The sequence below is a fragment of the Garra rufa genome, chromosome 17 (genome assembly GCF_049309525.1).
Source record: "Garra rufa chromosome 17, GarRuf1.0, whole genome shotgun sequence".
NCBI classification, from domain to species: domain Eukaryota; kingdom Metazoa; phylum Chordata; class Actinopteri; order Cypriniformes; family Cyprinidae; genus Garra; species Garra rufa.
The window spans coordinates 11,662,696-11,686,169 of NC_133377.1; the positions used below are offsets into that span (position 1 = coordinate 11,662,696).

At 35.8% G+C, this 23,474-nt stretch overlaps 2 protein-coding genes across 2 annotated transcripts in view; one reads left to right on the forward strand and one right to left on the reverse strand.

Moving 5' to 3' along the window:
- mtx1b (metaxin 1b) overlaps positions 1–11,070 on the reverse strand; it is a 50,402-nt gene extending 39,332 nt beyond the window's left edge. Inside the window, exon 1 of the mRNA XM_073821860.1 lies at positions 10,974–11,070. Within this exon, the coding sequence (XP_073677961.1) occupies positions 10,974–11,054 (81 nt within the window). The 5' untranslated portion in view covers positions 11,055–11,070. The remainder of the gene's footprint in view (positions 1–10,973) is intronic.
- A 6,911-nt stretch (positions 11,071–17,981) lies between these two features.
- Positions 17,982–21,433, forward strand: txnipa (thioredoxin interacting protein a). The gene is made up of 6 exons (XM_073821811.1): positions 17,982–18,474; positions 18,816–18,891; positions 18,993–19,140; positions 19,245–19,604; positions 19,691–20,005; positions 20,097–21,433. The coding sequence occupies exons 1-6, from the start codon at positions 18,219–18,221 to the stop codon at positions 20,142–20,144; spliced, it is 1,203 nt and encodes a 400-aa protein (XP_073677912.1). The 5' UTR covers positions 17,982–18,218; the 3' UTR covers positions 20,145–21,433.
- The last annotated feature ends 2,041 nt before the right edge of the window (positions 21,434–23,474 follow it).

Below are 23,474 nucleotides of genomic sequence, written 5' to 3' on the forward strand. Positions count from 1 at the left end.
CCGCAGGTTCCAATGTGTGTGCAAATTTTCAAGAGTTTTCGTGTATGTTAAGGGCCCCAAAATCACCCAAAACATTGAAAAAAAAAATAATAATAATAATAATCCTTAGAAAAACAATAGGGCCTTCGCCCTTTTGGGCTCGGGCCCTAATAATAATAAACGGAGCAGATTCAATAGGGTCCTCACACCATCGGTGCTCGGGCCCTAATAATAATAATAATAATAATAATAATAATAAACGAAGCAGATCCAATAGGGTCCTCACACCATCGGTGCTCGGGCCCTAATAAACGGAGCAGATTCAATAGGGTCCTCACACCATCGGTGCTCGGGCCCTAATGAAGACATTTGCTTGTGCCCTCCTTAAAGGAACAGTTCACCCCAAATTTGCTAAATATTTACTCACCCTCAGGACATCAAAAATGTAGATGAGTTAGTTTCTTTAAATGAACAGATTTGGAGAAATGTTGCATTGCATCACTTGCTCAACAATGGATCCTCTGCAGTGAATGGGTGCCGTCAGAATGAGAGTTCAAATAGCTGTTTTTTTTTTTAAGAAACAAGTCGTTTATTATCATGCTTTTAACTTTAATTTAGAGCTGCAAAAAAAATAGTCATGATTAACCTATTTAAAATAAAAGTTTCAAATGAACAGATTTGGAGAAATGTAGCATTACATCACTTGCTCAACAATGGATCCTCTGCAGTCAATGGGTGCCGTCAGAATGAGAGTTCAAATAGCTGTTTTATTTTTTTTTTTAAGAAACAAAATGATGATTAACATGTTTTTAACTTTAAATTAGAGCTGAAAAACAATTAGTCATGATTAATCTATTTAAAATAAAAGTTTCAAATGAACAGATTTGGAGAAATGTAGCATTACATCACTTGCTCAACAATGGATCCTCTGCAGTCAATGGGTGCCATCAGAATGAGAGTTCAAATAGCTGTTTTATTTTTTTTTAAGAAACAAAACGATCATTAACATGTTTTTAACTTTAATTTAGAGCTGAAAAACAATTAGTCATGATTAATCGATTCAAAATAAAAGTTTCAAATGAAAAGATTTGGAGAAATGTAGCATTGCATCACTTGCTCACCAATGGATCCTCTGCAGTGAATGGGTGCCGTCAGAATGAGAGTTCAAATAGCTGTTTTTTTGGAGAAACAAATTGATCATTAACATGTTTTTAACTTTAAATTAGAGTTGTAAAACGATTAGTGGCAATTAATAGATTTAAAATAAAAGTTTATGTTTGCATACTATGTGTGTGTACTGTGTATTTATTATGTGTATTATATATAAATACACACACATATGTATATATTTAAAAAATATATTTGTATGTAAACACTTGTATATAATTTATATATAAATCCAAGTAATTTACATATAAACTTAACATATGTTTTTCCTTAATATATACATGTGTATTTATATATACATAATAAATATACATAGTGCACACACATATAGTACTCAAACAAACTTTTATTTTGAATCGATTAATCACCACTAATCATTTTGCAGCTCTAATTTAAATCTAAATACATGATAATAATTTGTTTCTTTAAAAAAATAAAATAGCTATTTGAACTCTCATTCTGACGGCGCCCATTCACTGCAGAGTATCCATTGGTGAGCAAGTGATGTAATGCTACATTTCTCCAAATCTGTTCATTTGAAACTTTTATTTTGAATTGATTAATCACGACTAATCATTTTGCAGCTCCACTTTAAACCATCACTTCTGGCCAAAATATAATCCATAATAATGTTTCCTTCTGTGAAAATGTCTATCTTCTGTTGTCCTCTCATATCAAAAACTACCAACATACTCGTTTAGGACTGTTTTTGCTTGTAATCGGTGCTTGATCTGTGTATATTTCTCTCCTGATTCAGATGAGATAAGTTTTTCACTTCAGAAAGCAATATTAAAAAAAATATAACAACGTACAGAAAACAATAAAATAGTCTTAATTAATTGCTTATTAATTGATCGACCGGAGTGGTGTGGATAACTTGTGGATTATTGTGATGTTTTTATTAAGTGTTTGGACTCTCATTCTGACGGCACCCATTCACTGTAGAGTATCCATTGGTGAGCAAATCATGTAATGCTACATTTCTCCAAATCTACATTTTGGATGGCCTAAGGGTGAGTACTATTCTATTAATCAAACAGAACGGTAATGTTACATGCAGCCTTTGCCCAGAATATCATTAAAAAAAAAAACATTCATCCTGTCAAAATTGAGAAATTAATAAACAATTATAAGGCGAGACACTGCAGGTTAATAGGGTAAAAAAAATAACAAATAGTTATGACCTTACTTACCCAGTTGATTGATTACATTGACAACTGTAAATATTTTTTGTATTACAAGTTTTCTAAAATGTTAGGTTTAAATATGCAAATTAGGCATTATTTAATGAAATATGCGCTAATTACCACACATTTCTAGCACAAAAATCTAAAAACTGGATGCTTTAAAATATTTTTTTAATATTTATTTATTTTGACATATTACATTTTGTCACGCCATAATTCAGAAAATGCTTGTTGTATAATATCAAGCAAATTATATATTAAAAAATCCCTCTGTAAAAACCTTCAGAATATGGACAGGAATAAAAACGTAAAGTTTGGTGTGTGTAAGTGCTACTGAAGTGGAGATTTATGGCTCAGTGTAGGAGAAAAAAAATCTTTTTGAGAAAACGACCTTTAAAAATATGTATTGTAATTGAAATCCATTGACAAAAATAGATAAAGTGCTATAAAAGAAACACTTAACTGTGTCTTTTGGATGTTTTCTTACTACTAGTCTGAAAAAAAACAAAAAAAAAAAACAGAGTGTTTTTGCCTGCAGTGTCTCCCCTTAAGCAGAACCTAATATCAGCCATACTCATAAAAAAAGGTAAACAACATCACTGTATTATAAGTTTAAGTTAAGTTTTTAAATATAATGTATTTTTGGAACAATTAAGTAAGGGATAATCAATGGTTTGCCATGCATTAAAGGATTTTAAATGCACGACGTGGAGGCTAATAACCGACCGACGCGAAGCGCATTTTAAATCCTTTAATGCACGGCAAGCCGTTGATTATCCCGCTTATTCCATGGTCATTTGCCAAGTTATAGACAAGTTCAAACTAGGATTGATATTTGCAGCGCAAAATTTGACCGCATGGATAAAAAAGACGGTTATTTTCGTCAGTTATGACACGCAGCTCTAGCATTCTGGCCGCTTTAAATCAGACACAGACATGAAATAGTGCGGTAAGATCACATTTATTTGAATGAATTATACAATAGGGTATATGTCGAACGTCACCTGACCAACCCCGGAAAACAGGTCTCATTGCTTCCGCTTGTCGGAGAACGTGTTAATAGCCGTAATAAATAATGGCGATATCGACGGACTTTTAAGGTAATCAGTTAAACAAGCCAGCTGTTTATTGTGGACGTTTCATTCTATATTTATATATAAATGTTAGTGAAAAGAATAAAAATTAAAAACTTTTATATATCAATCCACATATGTGATGGACATTGGTTATGATCATTTTTAGTGTCTACTTTGAAGGAATCTTGAGTAAATCATGTTCATATTTAAAGAGGCATATGCAAAACGCGTGAACCGGAAGCAACGAGACCTGTTTAGCAGAAAACGGAAGCCTGTTGCGCATAACCCCTATTGTTTCAGTAAATTATCCATCGACCGAGAGAGAGCGAAAAGGCGAGGTAGAGATGACAGTTGCTGCTTAAGTTTTTATAATAGCAATTTGCATATACTCCAGAATGTTATGAAGAGTGATCAGATGAATGATGCATTGTCCTTCTTTGCCATGAAAATTAACTTAATCCCGAAAAAAACTTTCCACTGCATTGTTAAGAAGGCTTCAGGGCGTCCAAGAAAGTCCAGCAAGCACCAGGATGGTCTCCTAAAGAGGAATCAGCTGCGGGATCGGAGTGCCACCAGTGCAGAGCTTGCTCAGGAATGGCAGCAGGCAGGTGTGAGCGCATCTGCACACACAGTGAGGCCAAGACTTTTGGAAGATGGCCTGGTGTCAAGAAGGGCAGCAAAGAACATCAGGGACAGACTGATCTTCTGCAAATAGTATGGCGAATGGACTGCTGAGGACTGGGGCACAGTCATATTCTCAGATGAAGCCTCTTTCCGATTGTTTGGGGCATCTGGAAAAAGGCTTGTCCGGAGAAGAAAAGGTGAGCGCTACCATCAGTCCTGTGTCATGCCAACAGTAAAGCATCCTGAGACCATTCATGTTTGGGGTTGCTTCTTGTCCAAGGGAGTGGGCTCACTCACAATTTTGCCCAAAAACACAGCCATGAATAAAGCCATGAATACTTCTTCCAACAATCCCACAACAGTTTGGTGAAGAACAATGCATTTTCCAGCACGATGGAGCACCATGCCATAAGGCAAAAGTGATAACTAAGTGGCTCGGGGACCAAAACGTTGACATTTTGGGTCCATGGCCTGGAAACTCCCCAGATCTTAATCCCATTGAGAACTTGTGGTCAATCTTTAAGAGGCGGGTGGACAAACAAAAACCCACTAATTCTGATAAACTCCAAGAGGTGATTATGAAAGAATGGGCTGCTATCAGTCAGGATTTGGCCCAGAAGTTGATTGAGAGCATGCCCAGTTGAATTGCAGAGGTCCTGGAAAAGAAGGGCCAACACTGCAAATACTGACTCTTTGCATAAATGTCATGTAATTGTCCATAAAATCCTTTGAAACGTATGAAGTGCTTGTAATTATATTTCAGTACATCACAGAAACAACTGAAACAAAGATCTAAAAGCAGTTTAGCAGCAAACTTTGTGAAAACTAATATTTGTGTCATTCTCAAAACTTTTGGCCACGACTGTATGTGAGCAGCACAATCCGATTTCTCTCTCTCTCTCTCTCTCGCGCATGTGCGGCGTGTCTGTGAGGAGCGTGTGAGCGGAGTGTGTGGAGTTATTGAGTGAGTTTTTAACTTTTCCTTTCTGAGCTTTTTTCGTTTGAATATTGCTGTAGGTGATAGGAGAAGGTGTTATAGTGCTGATTTTTGTCAGCATAGCTGATAAAGATGGGTTCAAATTCCGATGGTTTTTCCTGTTTATCTGCTCGGCATGCGTGCAAGTGCATGCCGACAGATGAGTCAATTTCAAATTGAGAGTGTGTTGGTTGCTATTGGTAAAGAAATTGGTGCACAAAAAATAATGTCCGCTTCTAGAATGAATAAGGCAATAGTCGTATTTTTGAAAGAAATCGAAATGGTTAACAAGTTAGTGGAACGTGGTTTGACTGTCCAAGATGTGTTTGTTCCAGTCTTACCTTTGTCCAATCTTTCGAAAAAAGTTATGTTGTCAAACGTACCACCGTTTATTTCTGACAAAGCGCTTGAGTCTATTTTGGCTCGTTATGGGAAATTGGTTGGGACGATTAAAATGATCCCCCTGGGACTAAAAAGTCCAGAGTTAAAACATATCATGTCATTCAGACGCCAGGCCTTGATGATATTGACCGCCGAATTCGAAATGCTTGAGGTGTCTGTGAAATTGACCGTGTCTGGTAGAGATTATACGATCTTTATCAGTACTGAGACCATGAAATGTTTAGTTTGTGGAAAACACGGCCATATTAAAACAAATTGTCCTGCGGTTAAAGAGGCTCAAAGCGCAAGGAATGGTTCAGAGTTTAATTCAGTGCTCAATTCAAAGATTGTGGAGAATAACGATTTGGTTAAATTGACTACAGAAAGCGCAGCAGTTGAATCGCATACGGAAATATCAGCGTCTACTGAAATGAGGGAACAGTTGCGTCAAGGTAGTAGTGAGATCGCTGAAAATGATGCGACAATATCTGATGTTGGACAGGGTGGAGCAAATGATCTTGTAGAGACTACCAAAGCGTTGGAACAACCTGGAGAACAGGATGGGCTTAAGGTGAGCGATGTTTTGGATGGGGCACAGGCATCAAGCAGTAATATGTCTCAAAATGATTTTCTGGCAAAATCACAGGTTGTTGACAGTGATTTGGAAAGTGAGTGTTCGGATTTAATTACTGATGATTTGGCTGAATTAGATTCTCAGGAAAGTACTGTTGGGAGATTAACGAAGCCTCGATATTATTCTGTGGAACAGCTAGATGATTTTTTGAAGGCTACAAAAAAATCAGAGAAAACCAAAGATTAAAATGTTCTTTCCTGATTTAAGGCTTTTTATAGACTCCTCTGTAATTGCTATGAAGAAAGCAACACTTGAGGAATTAGACCAGCCTAAGCGTTATCGTTTAAGAAAGTTTGTGAGTGCTGTCAGGAAAAGAGTGAGGAAAAGTCCTTAAAGAGTGAGCATGTATTCAAAATTACATCTGCATTGGATTTTATTCAGTTTCTCTTTTTTTATCCTGATGGCATCCTTTAACATTGGATCCTTAAATATTAATGGATGCAGGGATGTACGCAAGAGAGTGACTTTATTCAAGTATTTACAACTTAAGAAAGCAGATGTCATTTTGTTACAGGAGACTCATACTGATGCCTGTAACCAGACAGATTGGACAAATGAATGGGAGGGTAGTATTAGTTTAAGTCATGGTACAAATCTGAGTGCTGGGGTAGCGTTTTTTATTTTCGAAGCGTGTTAAAGATAACCCAGTTTTTTTAGAAATAATACCTGGACGCCTTCTTCGAGTTGATATAATAATAGGCAATAATAGTTTTTCTTTTTTCAATATTTATGCTCCTAATATAGGAAGTGAACGTGCTGATTTTTTTCTAAAATTTTCTGAAGAATTGCTGAAGTGTTCAGATGACACAGTTGTTGTGATAGGTGGTGATTTTAATTGCATTGTGGATTATAGTTTAGATAGGAACCACGAGGAACCTCACTTTGGTTCAGTACATGTTTTTAAATCTTTAATTAATAGACATAATCTTGTGGACTTGTGGAGGGATGCTTATCCTCATGTTAGACAGTATACGTGGTTAAAAATGAGTTCAAACAATGTTTGTGCTGCAAGATTGGATCGATTCTATACTGAGGAATGTAATAAAGGAAGGTTTTTTAATAGTTGTATCTCTCCTACATCTATGTCAGATCATCATTATATTTCTATGTCAATGTCTGTCCTTTCATCTAAATCCTATCAGTCACACTGGCACTTTAACAATAGATTACTTCAAGATCACACTTTTGTGCACTCCTTTGGTTTTTTTTGGAAGTCTTTGAGAGAAGAGAGAGGTAGCTATGCATCTCTAAGTCAATGGTGGGATCTGGGAAAGGTGCAGATAAAGGCTTTTTGTCAACAATACACAGCAAATAACACTGAAAACTTGAAAGTGAAGATGAAGATGATAGAACAAGAAATTCTTCAACAAAGCCTCCGTAATCATGGAGGGGGTGATATAATTAAAGAAAATAAAGTTTTTTTGAAGGATTTATTGGAGGAACAGGAGAAGGAAACTCTTGCTAGAACAAGATATGTGAAGTGCAACGAAATGGATGCTCCAACTGCTTTTTTTTTCGGACTGGAGAAAAGGTCAAAAGAGCAGAAATTTTTTCACAGATTAAAACTTCCCAATGGCAGTGAAATAACTAATCAACGAGAAATTATAGGTTCTGCAATTTCCTTTTATGAAAAACTCTATCAGTCAGAACTTTGTGATGAAGTGGCAGTTGAAGAACTTCTCCTAGATCTTCCACAGTTGTCTAAAGAAGAAAGTATGGAATTGGAGGGATTCTTGACTTTTTCTGAGCTTACAAGTGCTGTGCAAGAACTGAATAGTGGCAAATGCCCAGGCATAGATGGCCTTTCTGCCGAGTTTTTTAAACACTTTTGGAATGTGCTTGGACATGATTTATATGATGTTTTTTTGGAGTCCCTTAATCAAGGTGTTCTGCCCTTAAGCTGTCGTAGGGCAGTGTTGACATTAATCCCCAAGAAAGGAGATCTTGGACTCTTAAAGAATTGGCGTCCTGTGTACTTGTTGTGTACTGATTTTAAAATTCTGTCAAAAGCTATAACCAACAGATTGAAGAAATGTATGGCAACTATAATTCATGAGGACCAGTCATATTGTATCCCGAAACGGACCATCTTTGACAATCTTTTCTTGTTAAGAGACATCATTGCAGTTGCTAAAAAACATCAAATTGACATTGGACTCTTTTCTTTAGATCAAGAGAAAGCTTTTGACAGAGTGGACCATTTTTATTTACTAAAGACTCTGAAGGCCTTTGGCTTTGGTCCACAATTTGTCTCTTGTATTAGGCTGCTTTACAGTGAAACATCTAGTATGCTTAAGATTAATGGTCGTTTAACTAGACCTCTTGCAGTAACAAGAGGCATACGACAAGGATGCCCTCTTTCTGGGCTTTTATATTCAATTTCTATTGAGCCTTTGTTGTCACACTTGAGGAAACGATTATATGGATTTTGTATTCCTGGTTTTTCAGATATCCCGCCTGTAAAACTTACAGCTTATGCGGATGATATAACCGTCTTTATAAGGAATATTGATGATATTGCTGCTTTGACTTCTAGTTTAAAAACCTTTCAAAAGGCTACATCTGCTAGAATTAATTGGGATAAGTGCACATCCCTTCTGTTAGGTGAATGGAGAAATATGGATCCTCCACAACTTCCACAGCAATGTGAATGGATTAAAGATGGTTTTAAAGTTCTCGGGGTGTATCTAGGATCTGATATTTATATGAAAAAGAATTGGGAAGGTTTAGCTGATATAATCGTTGGAAAACTACAGAAGTGGAGATGGATCCTCCCAAAGTTATCTTTTAGAGGGAGATGTTTAATTGTTAATAATTTAGCAGCCTCAATGTTGTGGCACAGATTTACAGTGCTGGATCCTCCTGAAGAGATATTGGCTGTTATTCAGAAGGCCTTTGTTGGTTTCTTTTGGGATGGTTTTCATTGGCTTCCTCCTGGAGTGTTGTATCTCCCAGTTATAGAAGGAGGACAAGGACTTATAAATCTGGAGGCAAGAGTTAAGACAATGAGGTTTCAAACATTACAAAGGCTACTGTATTGCTCAGATAGGACACCATGGATTGCTTTGGGTTTGTCTGTTTTACAAAGTATTGGGGGAATTGGATTAGCTAAGCAGTTATTTTTAATTGAAAAATCTTTTGTCCCAAAAGTAAGTGTTTCTTTTTCAACATTTTATGTATCTGTATTAAAAGCCTGGCAAGTTTTTAAAAGATCTAGAGATGACAATGAACATTATGGGGTTTTGGAACCATTATTTTTTAACCCTATGTTTAAAAGGAATTCTTCTATTTCGACTTCAGTAATTGATAAGTTTTTGAAAACAGGAATAGCTACTGTAAAAGATTTAATTGATCTTACAAAAGGTCAATGGTATGCAGCTAAATCAATAGCTAATAAAGTTGGGCTTAGATCAGTGAGATATGTTGAGGAGATAATTCAGGATCTTAAAAAATCTTTTTCCCAGTCTTTTTCGACCCATGTAAAAAAATTTATTGAGAATGGTGAAGGTGTTCTGATTTATCCAGATCTTAGAGTTAATGTAACTTTTGATTTGGATGAAGATCCAAATAACACTTTATTGAAAGGTTTTAAAGACGTATCGTTTCACAATGTTGATAAAAAGATATTGTACTTTATGAGTGTGAAATCTCTGTTCTATACTCAATTGAAAAGACGCATTGACACTAAATGGAGAGAATATTTATCAGTTTCATTAGAAATAACTCCATCATGGAGATCTTTGTATAAGTCCCCTATTCCCAAGAGGTCTGGAGACCTCCAATGGAGAGTACTTCATTGTGCTGTGGCAACAAATAGTTTTGTGTCAAAATTTAATGAGTCAGTTTTATCTGCATGTCCTTTCTGTAATATCCTTGATACTGTTTTTCACTTTTTTTTATGATTGTTCAAGATTGATCACTTTGTTTGAATTGTTGGATGAAATATTTATTAAGCTTGGTTTTATTTTTACAAAAAATATGTTTATTTTGGGTGTGAATTACAGGAAAGAATTGAAAGCACAGTGTACACTTGGGAATTTTTTACTGGGACAGGCAAAATTGGCCATTTTAAAATCCCACAAATGTAAAAATGAAGGGGAAAATGTTGATTTGCTTGGAATGTTCAAATCTGTAGTAGAGGGTCGGGTTGCTGTGGAATATGCATATTGTAAATTAACAAATAACATGCACTTCTTTGATGTAAGGTGGAGTGTGAAAAATGCTCTTGTAGTGAGAGATGAACTTGGAGAGTTATCATTTAATTGGTGAATTGTAAAGAGTGTTTTTAAAATAATTGTGTGATTAAAAGAGCTTTGAAAAGTCAAAAGTCTCTCTCTCTCTCTCTCTCTCTCTCTCTCTCTCTCTCTCTCTCTCTCTCTCTCTCCTTTTGCGTGCATCAACTAAAGCAGCGCATTAATATAGAACGGTGATTAAACTGACTTGGAACTATCTGTGCATTAAACGGTTTTACTACACACCTGCCAGTATCCAGACATTCCATGGAATAACTAACATATATTATAAAATACGATTTACATTTTTTAAATATTTCAAACAAAATATTATAGCTTCAAATGATTGAGAAATATTAAAGATTCTACGTTATTTCTAAGTCCCTAATCAAATGCTTGTGACACTGATCATAAAAAAATTAGATAACTGGAATAACGTACACTTACTGCAGTGTCATTGCTGTTACCCATCCACTGAACCAATATGATCGCTCTATACATTATTAAATGTACAGGTGTTTAATATATAAGAGTTTTAAGCATGAGCCCATAGATGCGTGTGATATTTCGACACTTTCAATCAGGCGTGCTGTAAGTCACCTCCCATCTCTCCTGACAACCGACACTCAAATACAACACATTTACGGCAAATCCCGCAAAACACTAAACAGACGAAACTATTGCGATATGCTTTCAACCGGCGTGTTTTTCTCTTACCAGCACAGTTAAACAGTCGACATCTACTGAAGGTAATCCATGGTCGCCTTTCCAACAGAACAACTCCAAGGGGGCAGCCATATTTGAGAGACTTTTAACTGACTTTTCACCTGGAAGTACAGCGCTCTGTGGTTGCCACTGACAACTGTTCTACTGCAATAAAAACAATAATAATAATAGTAAAGCTTAACCAGAGCCATATAAAAATTTATATGGCTCTGAGCTTAACTAAAGCGAAGTTAATGTTTTTATTGGCCGAAAACAAAACGATTGTTTTATTAATCAATTAATTAATCAAATGGGTTAAAGAAATGACAATCCAATATTTTAACTTGCATATACGGCAGTGCATATTTTCCTAAACAAGGAACGTTAGCCTATAAACATTTAGTCTAAAAAGTCATGACAGATTTAGACTATTTAAATAGGGTGCATTAAATAATGAAAACATCACTAACGTTTAAGTAAAAACATAATGAATATGTAATATAGTATTATTGCAGCAAAATTCAAAGAAAATCACTCACTCCTACTGATAGACTGAAAGGAGCCCCCCCTAAAAAAACCTCTCTAAAAATGTTTACTGTTATTTGTGATCATAATATATAGTGTGTACTCATGTTTATAACTGAAATTTAGATCAGTTGCATGCAAGAGGTAAAGTTCACCCCCCTCCATGCAAAAAAACACATTAATTTAATTATTTGTATTCATACCTGTTATTCCATTTAAATTTATTTATTTTATGTAAATAACATTTATTTTTAGTCTTTTTAAAAAAGGCTCTTCTGCTCACCAAGCTAGCATTTATTTGATCCAAGGTATACAGCAAAAACTGTAAAATTCTGAAAAACGATTACTATTTAAAATAACTGCTTTCTATTTGGATATATTTTAAAATGTAATTTATTCCTGTGGTTTCAAAGCTGAATTTTGAGTGTCATTAATCCAGTCACATCAGAAATCATTCTAATATTCGGATTTGCTGCTCAAAAAACATTTATTATGTTGAAAACAGCTGAGTAGGTTTTTTCAGGTTTGAATAGATGAATAGAAATTTCATAAGAAAAGCATTTATCTGAAATAGAAACATTATATTCTTTTCTCCCATGAAAAAAAATGATAATGACGTTTGAATGGTATAGTGAATAATGTTACAAAAGCTTTTTATTTCAGATAAATGCTGATCTTTGGATCTTTCTATTCATCAAAGAATCCTAAAAAATGTACTTAATTGTTTTAAATATTGATAATAATAAATGTTTCTTAAACAGCAAATCAGTATATTAGAATGATTTCTGAAGGATCATGTGACACTGAAGATTAATGATACTGAAAATTTAGCTTTGATCACAGGAATAAATTACATTTTAAAATATATTCAAATAGAAAGCAGTTAATTTAAATAGTAAAAATATTTCACAATATTTCACAATATTATTAAATGCAGGCTTGGTGAGCAGAATAGACTTCTTTAAAAAAAAACATTAAAAATCTTATTGTTCAAAAACCTTTGACTTTTAGTGTATATAAAATTATTCAATTATTATTAAAATATTTTGACTGATTTTTTTCTATTCAGAGGCACATACGCGAGTGTGACCAGCAGAGGGAGCCAATGTTACATTCAACTCTACAATCTTCTCCTCCAGTGGGAAGCGCTGTTGTTCTCTGTTCTTGTTATTTTTTAATTGTTTTTGTCCAACAATTGACATCAAATTCATATGTCAGTCATGTTCATGTTAAATGGTCTCTTGGGTGAAAACTTAAGAGTTCTACTCTTCCGCAAAAAGAGCAGATGTGTGGAGTAGAAAACACTTTCCCATAATATTGGTCTTAATATTGCCATTAGAGTGAGGCAAAGAGGCATACCTTTTTTTCCCATAGCCTAAAAGGCCACCTGAAGATGCTTGATAACTTAATGATTTATTATTATTGTTGCTGTTGTTGTACACACACATACACTGCCCTTCAAAAATTTTGGATCAGTAAGTTTTTGTAATGTTCTTGTAAGTCTCTTAAACTGCAGAAAAAAAACAGTCATTTTGGGAAATGTTATTACAATATATATAAAAATTGGTTTCTATTTTAATATACTTTAAAATGGTTTATTGTGATGCAAAGCTGAAAGTCTTCAGTGTCACAGAAACCTTTAGAAATCATTCTAATATGCTAATTTATTATCAATGTTATGTTGGCAACAGTTGTGCTGCCAAATATTTTTTGGGAACCTGTGATTTTTCAGGATTCTTTGATTAATATAAAGTTAAAAAGTAAAAAAATCAGTATTTATTCAAAATAGAAATCTTTTCTAACAATATAAGTCTTTGCTCTCACTTTATTTACATTTAACACATCCTTGTTAAATAAAAGTATTAATGTCTTTCAAAAAAGAAAGAATAAAATACTGACCCTAAACGTTTGAGCAGTAGTGTATATTGTTAGAAAATATTTCTATTTTAAATACACGCATGCAAATGTAAGCAGCACAACTGTTTCCAACATTGATAATAAATCAGCATATTAGAATGATTTCTGAATGATCATGTGACACTGAAGACTGGAGCAATGATGCTGAAAATTCAGCTTTTATCACAGGAATAAATTACATTTGAATGTATTAAAAGTTTAAAAAAAACACCATTTTACATTGTATTAATATTAATAATATATATCTTTTTTTTGATAAAATAAATGCAACCTTGAAACATCTTTTAAAAACATTAAAATCTTACTAATCCCAAACTTATTCATACACACATATCCATTCATACATATATTCATTAGCCTTTTGAGATCTCTAGATCTCATCACATTTTTATTCACTACATACAACAATTTAGAGGAAAATATCTCAGGAAAGTAGTTTGTACAAGAGTGTACTAATCGCCTTTGTGGTGTTAAAAGGATGATTTACCCCAAAAATAACAATTTGGTCATCTATAATCTCCATCATTTTTCACGGCATTTTCACCCATACCATCCCTGTCTCCTCATACGAGGACATTGTATTTTAGTGAATTGAATTTTTAAGTGATTATACATGCCACAGTTTTAAGTCTGGATGTCTGGTACACATTCAGCACATTCAGGGCTTTGCAGAGATACCAAAGATGTTAGGATGTTTCAACACGATCACTGCCTCTCCTTGATCTTTAATTATGGCTGACATTAATTTAGTTATCAAGTGTTACACTCTTTTGGAAATATGATAATATTTTGTAATTATCATTTAAATCTGATTAATTTTGAAACTGTTTGTCATAAATCAACATCTCAGGAAGATGTTACGGGGTTTTAAATCAAAAATATGACTTTCTGTCACGAAACAGGATGTTGCTTTCATACTGTCCTCAGCTGAGGACACCAGGACTAAAAGCATGTTTATTATGCATTTTGGGAGACACAACAAATGAATAGGCAAATAAATTATATATCAATATCCCTATGAAATACTATATGTTATTATGAAAATCTTGTCAAATATTACTCCCATTATTACCCTACTTTATTCATTACTTGTTGGCCCCAAAACACATTAATATGCCAATTAGATACAGTTCATGGCCATTTTACACACATTTTGCATAAAGAAAAATGATATATTAAATCATTCTGTTATGACATAGTTGAGAATCATCTTTATACAAAGTTTGGTATAAAAAAATCCTGAAACCTAAAAATGTATTGCTTATGCATGTTTATTCATGTCTTTTTATATTTATTTTTTTTTTTTTTTAAATTGAGTGCCGGTGTCCTATACTGAGGACATAGCATACCATATGAATTATATATTTTTCAAAAATAAAAAAAAATTCTTATGCTCTAAAATGGTAATGACATGAAAAATACAATTTTTTTTCCTAAAAAACTATTTCTGGAGGCTCTGAAAGTCGATGGCTATAAGCAACTGCTTGGGTGCACGTTCTTTAACATATCTTATTTTATGTTCAGCAAAAGAAAGAAGGAAATACTTTACAATAAGGTGTCATTTGTTAACATTAGGTCATGTATTAACTAACATGAATGAACAATGAACAATACATTTATTACAGTATGTATTGATCATTGTTAACGTCAGTTAATTTAAAACAGCTGTTCATTGTTAGTTCACAGTGTATTACCTAAGGTTAACAAACACAACTTTTGATTTTAATAATGCATTAGTAATTGTTGAAATTAATATTAACTAGATTAATGAATGTTGTCAAAGTGTTGTTCATTAGTTCATGTGCATTCTTACTAATGTTAGCTAATGAACCTTATGATAAAGTGTTACCATAGTAAACTATGACCGAACTTAAGTTTTTGGGTGAACTATTCCTTTAAAGTCCACATGGTGATGAAGATGTTTTCATATTATATCCATACAGTAGCTACATGAAATATCACAATCCCTCTTTTCAGGATTCATACACAATTTCCATTTCAAAATTCCATACTTTTCAAGACTCAGATTTCCAAACCTCTCAGTAGACCTTGAGACCAAATTTAACATAAATGGTTCATAGAGCATTATTTTCAGTTTTAGAATTGGTATAATAAAATAGTAATCTTTTTTCATTGATTTTCTTGAAATGACAACATAAAAACCCCCTAAAATAAAAAATAAAAAACCTTTACATGCACACAAGAAACTTTTTGTGCCTTTGCGAAACTATTCGCAAGCATTTCACTAGTGCATCACTGCCATCTTACTATGAATAAAACAAGAGCATGGATGCACATGACTTAACAGAGATCTACTTGCTCAAAATTTGGCTTTTCTTATGGTACACTCTTAAGAATAAAGGTGCTTTAAAAGGTTCTTCACAGCGATGCCATAGAAGAACCATTTTTGGTTCCACAAATAACCGTTCAGTCAAAGGTTCTTTAAAGAACCATCTCTTTCTTTCAGTTTTATAATCTGAAGAACCTTCATTCCAAAGAACCTTTTGTGAAACAGAAAGGTTCTTTAGATGTTAAAGGTTCTTTATGAAACCATTTAGACAAAAAAGGTTCTTCTATGGCATCGTAAAGCACCTTTATTTTTAAGAGGGTACCTCTCAAGGCCTAATGTCCAATACACATCCTCTGTGGCAGCTCAGAAACCATGACACGGAATGGGCTGAATTAAAAAAAATGGCCAAGTTCAAGGATTTATAAAAAAGACTGGTACTGTAAAAATAGGTTTTAAATGTTTCCATATTTCAAGGCCTTAGGTCTCGTTAACACATATGTTGTAGAGGCTCAGTGTGCATTGTCCTTTATGTGTAATGGTTTCTTGTGCACACATAAAAGCTAGTATATTTTTTTATTTTTGCAAAGGTCCTTGAGGCTACAGTGCCTTGCGAAATTATTCATACCCCTTCATAAATTTATTCATACCCCTTTTTAATAAATCTGTAAAATTTATCTGGTTTTTGCTTTGTCATTATTATGGTGTATGGAGTGTACATTTTACAAATGTATTAAAAATAAAACACTGAAATAAGTACATTGCATAAGTATTCATACCCTTAACTCAGTACATAGTTGAAGCACCCGTCTTTTTGGGTATGATGTGACAAGCTTTGCACATCTGCATTTGTCAATTATCTGCCATTCTTTGCCTCATCTTTTCACCTCTCAAGCTCTGTCAGCTTGGATGGGGGCTGGCAGACATTTTCTAGAGTCCTAGTTGTTCCAATCGTCTTCCATTATGGATAATGCTTCTGTGAACCTTCAATGCAGCAGATTTTTTTCTGAACTCTTTCCTAGATCATTGCCTTAACGCAAGTCTGTCACTGAGCTCTACAGACAGTTATCTTGACCTCAGGACTTGGTTTTTGCTCTGATATGCATTTTCAGCTGTTAGACCTTTTCTGAGAGGTGTGTGCCTTTCTAAATCATACTCATTCAAATGAATTTGCCACAGTTTAACTCCACTCGAAGTGTAGTAACATCTAGAAGCAATATGAATGCTCCTGAGCTAAATTTCGAGTGTCCCAGAAATCTTTTCAGTTTATTATTTTTAATAAATTCGCACAAATGTTAAAAACCTATTTTTTGCTTTGCCATTATGGAGTAGGGAGTGTAGATTTATGTGGGGGAAAAAGGCACTGTATGTAATATGGCGCTAAGAATAACTGAGAGAATTAACCAAAAAGCTTATGACTTTGACTTCTTGTACAATTTTCAATTCTTAATTTTCTATTAACAGGGGCAAAAGTCTGAAAAATACTCAGCTTTTTTTTTTTCCATACTGGAAAATACTTTTCACACTTTCACAAACCCCATAGGAACCCTGTCTTTCTCAAGGGTAGGAGTGTAATGGTTTGTGTAGGACCTTGGAAAAACATGTTGACAAGTGCAAAAGTGCATGAGAATGTTCTCTCACAGAACAAAACATTACAAATCGTACAAATCTATGCTGAGCTAAACACTGTATACTATTACTATTTCTGCCATATAAAGATAAATAGCAAACTTATGTATATGAATGCGTATTAATAGCAAGAGTCGTATGTTATGCGGTCAAGTGCTTTCTTATTAGTCGGCGGATGTTGTTAACCTAGTTTGTACCAGCAGAGGCTTGAGTTTCCCTCAAAACACACTCAAGACGGGGGAATACCGCCTCTGCATTTCTCCTCCCTCCTCTGTGTGTTCTAGTACATCCATACGTTGCACGTAGCGCACATTAAAGTCTCGTCTTTGGTTGAATTTCTCATCGGTTCTCTGAATTCTTGGGCATGCCCTTGCAACATCCCGCTCCTTTGTTCAGACCTCTCATCGTCAGACTCACTCCTCCTCCAGCGCCTCCCCCTCCCTTCCTGCAGCTGCTGTGCACTCGCTCAGCGCTCTCAGCCACGAGGTGTCCACGCGCCGCTTCTGGCCGCTGATTGGCCGGTGACGACACAAACACCGAATTTCCACCAATGGGAGCGCTGTGCATGCGCTGAGCCATGCTGTGCATACCACTTCCACATGAACAGCTGAAGTGGTAAACAAGCCTAGTGAGTCACTGGCAGAAACATCCTAGTATAAAACCCTAGCCTAGCCCCGCGTACACAAAGCTCTTATACTGACCATGCGAGCGAGGACTGTGTGAATTGTGAATTTGCATAAAGCACTAGTCTGCTGCAATTCATATTAGGCCAAACTTTAATTAGCTTTGGCTGAGGACTGGACGCACTTTTGAAGGACTACTGAATATCTGGTTGAATTACCAACTTTCAGACGCGTATCTTCATTTCGTCGCGGCTTGGACGTTTATAGGACAACACAATGGTGGCGATGACAAAAAGAGTCAAGGTCTTCGAGATCGTTTTCAACGATCCATCCAAGACCTTCTACTGCAGTGGAGATAAAGTGGCTGGGAAGATCTTGGTGGAGGTCTTGGAGGTGACCAGAGTGATGGCCATGAAGGTCCTAGGAGTCGGATGCGCCAAAGTGGAGTACGCGAAAGGCAAACAGAGATGCCGTGAAGAAGTTGACTATCTGAAGTATGAAGAAGTGGTTCATCTGGATGACCAGCCAGCTGGTGAGTTAAAACTGTTGAACTGTGTGTTTAAAGCTGACTTTGCTTTGGTAACGTTACATGCGTTTGATGAGATGATGCTGATGTTGGAATGTGAAACACTTGGTATTTAATGAGTAAAGTCAAGGCATCTCAATGTTTTAGTCATATAAAAGCGTTTCTATATTTAATGTCAGACGCAAATACAACAGAAGAAGTACTTAGGTGAAAAGTGAAGTTATTTTCATAGTTCATAGTAAGAGAGATTCCTTGCTTTGAGGAGTTTTAAGTGAGTTAGTTTCATTTGTTTGTCTTGCGTGTTGAAGATCTCTTGAAAACTCATGCTTAATCTTTGCTTCTCACAGACACAGATGGTTCGGTCATCCTCCGCCCTGGCAACAAGTATGAATACTCCTTCGGCTTTGAGCTTCCTCAACAAGGGTAAGCATTCCAGTTGAGCAAACTCCTGGCATTCATTTCCTTTGTTCCATTCACAAGTCATGTTTGTTGGTAAATTAATACAAGTTGTATTTTCCCAACAGACATCTGGTGTCTTCCTACAAGGGAAAGTTTGGCTTTGTTCAATACTTCGTGAAGGCTCTGATGGAAAGACCTGCTCAGCCCGCTTTGGAGTGCAAGAGGCACTTTGAAGTTGAAGAACCCTTGGATGTCAACACTCCAGACTTGCTGGTGAGTTCCTCATATCGCTTGAGCTGTAATATCTTCACTTCTGGTTTGGCTTTTCCAAATTTTGATCATAAATAACCATGTCCTCATTATTTCTCATTCAACAGTCCCCAACTGGAGGCATGAAGGAGAAGAAGGTCACCTGCATGTTCATCCCAGACGGCCAAGTTTCTCTGAACGCCAAAATCGACAGGCGTGGTTTCTGCGAGGGTGAAGAGATCTGCATCGATGCCAAATTTGAAAACACCTGCTCTCGCATCGTGGTACCCAAAGCGGCCATCATCGCCAAGCACACCTACCAGGCCAACGGCCGCACCAAGGTCTTCAGGCAAAAGCTCTCCTCAGTACGTGGCAACCACATTATCTCGGGCATGTGCGACGCCTGGCAAGGCAAGAGCATCCGTGTGCCCAAGATCAAGCCGTCTATTTTGGGTTGCAACATCATTCGAGTCGAATATGCGCTCATGGTGAGTAACTTTCACAATTACTACAAGCATGGTGTTGCATTGACAAAGTATAAGGCATTAATTAAAAGCTCTTTTGTTCTCTACAGATTTACATGCACATCCCAGGAAGCGATAAGTTGGTTCTGGAGCTGCCTTTGGTCATTGGGACCGTTCCCTACAATGGTTTCGGTAGCCGCACCAACAGCATGAGCAGCCAAGATGGCTCCGTCAGCAATGCATCGAATAGCTGGGTGTCCCTACGGATGCCATCATCCGCCCCGCCAAGCTACTGTGACGTTACACGCGACTGCAGTATGGACCAACCTCTTACGCCTCTATTGGATGACTATGATGGTGGAGACAGTCCTATCTTCATGAACGCACCCCAATTCCAGTTTCCCCCACTCCCTGCTTATTCTGAGGTGAGTGCAAAGCATATTCGCTTTGTGTGTACACAATAATCACCAATCGCTATTGGATAGCAATCTAATATTTTGTTCTTCTATCATTCAGATTGACGAGGAGTTCAACGGCAATGCTCGCATGCTTCCTGTCTGCTGAACCAACCTGGCAGAGCACTAGAACTGAACTGTTGCCCATCATAAAAGGGGTTTCTTTTCCACTTTAAGCACTTCAGGCTTTCACCATGCGGATCAGAAGTGGTTTGAAAAGTGTCGTGTGAAAGCGAAGACGAAGCGGAGAATTTTGGGGCCTGGTTGGCCCCTGTGCAGGTTGAGCTTGTCGAAGTTCAGAAGAAGATGGAGTGAAGTCTGAGCTCTCTTGTGCCTGCATTGCTGACAGCCATCTTATATCATGCATCACTCAAGTTAAACATGTTTTTGTCTTATTGATGCTGTTTCAGGGCTTGGAAGAGGGTGCACAGGCTGTTTAGTGTGCTGTATTTGATGTGTTTAAGCTGCTCTTTCTTAAAATGAGATTACTGCTGAGGTGCAATGTGATTGTGCTGCATTATAGCCATTTAAGCACACATAGACTTTCCCAATTTGTGGTCATGTACTTTCCAATAGTCCCCAATGTAATCCCTCATCATTTTATCCCTCATTATCATTCCGGAATGTTTTTTTTTTTTTTTTTTTTTGGGGTTGGAAGATTTCATTTGTAGAAATAATTTTCAACACATTTGTTTGATTTGTATGTTGGTCGTGAGGTTAATGTGCTATCCAGAGATATATTTTAAGTTACAAAAATGTAAAGAAGATATGTAGTATATTGAATTTTCATCAAGGGAAAATCATGCAGTGTCAGTTTATATAATGTACCAGTGTTTTTTTTTTGTTTTTGTTTTTTTTTTCATTCGAATGCACTTTTTAATGGACGCAAGTTGCTGTATAACTACTCGCAGGGAGATTTCCTACGTTTTTCGTTTTGTTTTTCTCTTGTCTTCCAGAATTGTTCATTGAGGGATCAAGCATTGCATGAGCAACTCAAAACACTGTACTGTAATGCGTTCAAAACCTCGTCCTATCAAAGGGCTCCACCGATGTTGCTTCTTCCACTGTAGACTTGAACATTAGGCCAAAAACGAACATAATTCTTCAAGTGCCAAAATTGGGGTCTGTTTGGACTTTGAGCCCCGACCATGTTCATTCGCGAGACCAGAAGCTGCACTGTGTGTAGACATACCTTGAAGACATTTTGATGAACATTTCACTTGTGGAGATCTTCCTGAATTTTGTGTGTGCGTGTTTTGTTTCGTTTCTTATAGATTATAAGACGACTTTTACTGTTATTATGAACAGTGCAATTTGCAATGTGCAAAGTATCATTTTTGTATGTAAGTTAAAGTGTTTTTTGTATGAGAACTGTTTTCAATAAAAATTTTAAGATATTATTGTTTTTGCATCCTTTTGTTTATTTGACGTACTCCTAAATGATAATAACCACAATTTAAACTTCAGACTGTTGAGACATTTTAATGATCAATACCAAATATCAAATGCTCGTCATACATACACTGTAAAAACTTAAGTTCAGCAGCTGCCTTACAATTTTAAGTTAAATCAACTTAAAAGTACAAGTCATTTTAACTAATTTTATTGTCGTGAGTTGAAATGACTTGTAGTTTTAAGTTGATTTAACTTAAATTAAAATTTTAAGGCAGATGCTAAACTTAAGTTTTTAAGTTGAAACTAGGGAAAACTTTTTACAGTGTAATTGTGTCTTTAGCTCTATACACTCTAAAAATGCCAGGATTTGGGTCAAATATGGATTAATCCAACTGTTGGGTTAAATTTTTTAATTCGATTTTTAACCTAAAACTTGGGTTAGTCCCAGGCCCGGATTGGCTAATCGGGAGGACCGGGAGAATTCCCGGTGGGCCGGTCCGTTTTTTTGGCCGCGAGGGCCGGTGTCCCTAGCTGCCTGCACTCACAGCAGTCGCCAGGGGCGGACTGTCCATCGGGAGAATTTTTTGGCCCGCTACCCTCCAATTTTTATTATTATTATTTAATATTGTTGTTGTTATTGTTTTTGTTGCCGGCCTAATGTACTAAAGTGGTTATTTCGGAATTAGCCATTCAATAATAAAACTCTAATAAATTATAAATCGGTTAGTCTTGACTGGCACGCGTTTCGTCTCGCGCGCGCATCCGCGCGTCCGCCGTCCGCCAAAACGACGCGAGACTGAAGTAGAAGTGCCCAGGTGGAGCAGAGAGACAAATCTGTCCTGTTTAGGACCTAAAGTGCAGGTCAGTTACATCTGTAAACAGACTATTGTAGTTTTGTCTTTGTTTACTTAAGTATTGAACAGCTAACAAATGTTAATCTATAAAAATATCGTTTTAAAACCGGTTTAGGGAGCTACCCTTATACAAAATTAACTGTGATTTTACAAAACATGTTTACTATAGTTATACAATAATTATAGAATATACAATGGTTTTGCTACACTATAGTTTCACCATGGTATAAAATTCTGATTATACTAATGGGAATCAATCCTAAAAAAACAAAAAAAAACATGGTTACTATGTTTACCATAGGCTCAATAATATCATGGTTAATTTTCCTTAGGGCCAAACATGACCCATGATAATGCAAAACATGTTTAGTTTTAAGATTTTTTAATAAAGATATATTCAAGATGTAGCTAATTTTTGTTGTTTTAATTTTAACATTACGACAATAACACATGGTCCTAATGTAGTGGCCCTCTTTTTTCTGTTGCCCTTTTCTCTATCAAATGTTTTAGTACTAATCATAAATTATATATAATTTTGAAAGCTTAGAAGCTAAAGAACCATCCTGGTGGCTGTCTCCTCCCCCTTAGCAGCAATATCAAGTGTCATTTTACAAAATCACAACTTTTTACAATCTTGACAAAAACATGTCTTTAAAAAGGTCTCAGTATTTCTGCAATAATCTGCTGGTTGTCTTCTTTAAAAAAGACCAACCTTAGATCTGTACTGTATAGGTGGTTGTAAAGGTGGAGATGTGTTTATGACAAAAGTGACAGATACAAGAAAATTAGTTAAAAAAGTAAACACACATGAGAGACAGAGAGATTAAAAGAGATTAAAAGGCAAATTGGAAGTTCAAGAGATAGCATTTAATTATTTTACCCAGTTGATTTCAACTTTTCTTTATGTGATGATGAAAAATATTGTTGTCCAGGGTTTCAAATTTTGGTGTAGGATGGCCTGGATAAGTGTGAGATTTCCCGGCCTGAAATTTTGTCCCAGTCCGCCCCTGGTTAACGTCAAGCTAGTTAGGAGCAGTGCAAAACAACGATGTCTGCAAATACTTGCTCTATTCTTTATTTGTGTTTAAGGGCTGGATATCTGTGAACAATTTTGCACAGAATATATATTCAGATATTGCAGAAAAGGACATTGTGATGTTTAAAAGAATAGTGTTGGAGATTTACCCTTT

Bases quoted from the DNA above. Each gene is read 5' to 3' on its own strand.
- txnipa (XM_073821811.1), top strand. From the start codon at position 18,219: ATGGTGGCGATGACAAAAAGAGTCAAGGTCTTCGAGATCGTTTTCAAC. The intron at 18,475-18,815 runs GTGAGTTAAAAC...TGCTTCTCACAG, and splicing joins TCTGGATGACCAGCCAGCTG to ACACAGATGGTTCGGTCATC. The intron at 19,605-19,690 runs GTGAGTAACTTT...TGTTCTCTACAG, and splicing joins GAGTCGAATATGCGCTCATG to ATTTACATGCACATCCCAGG.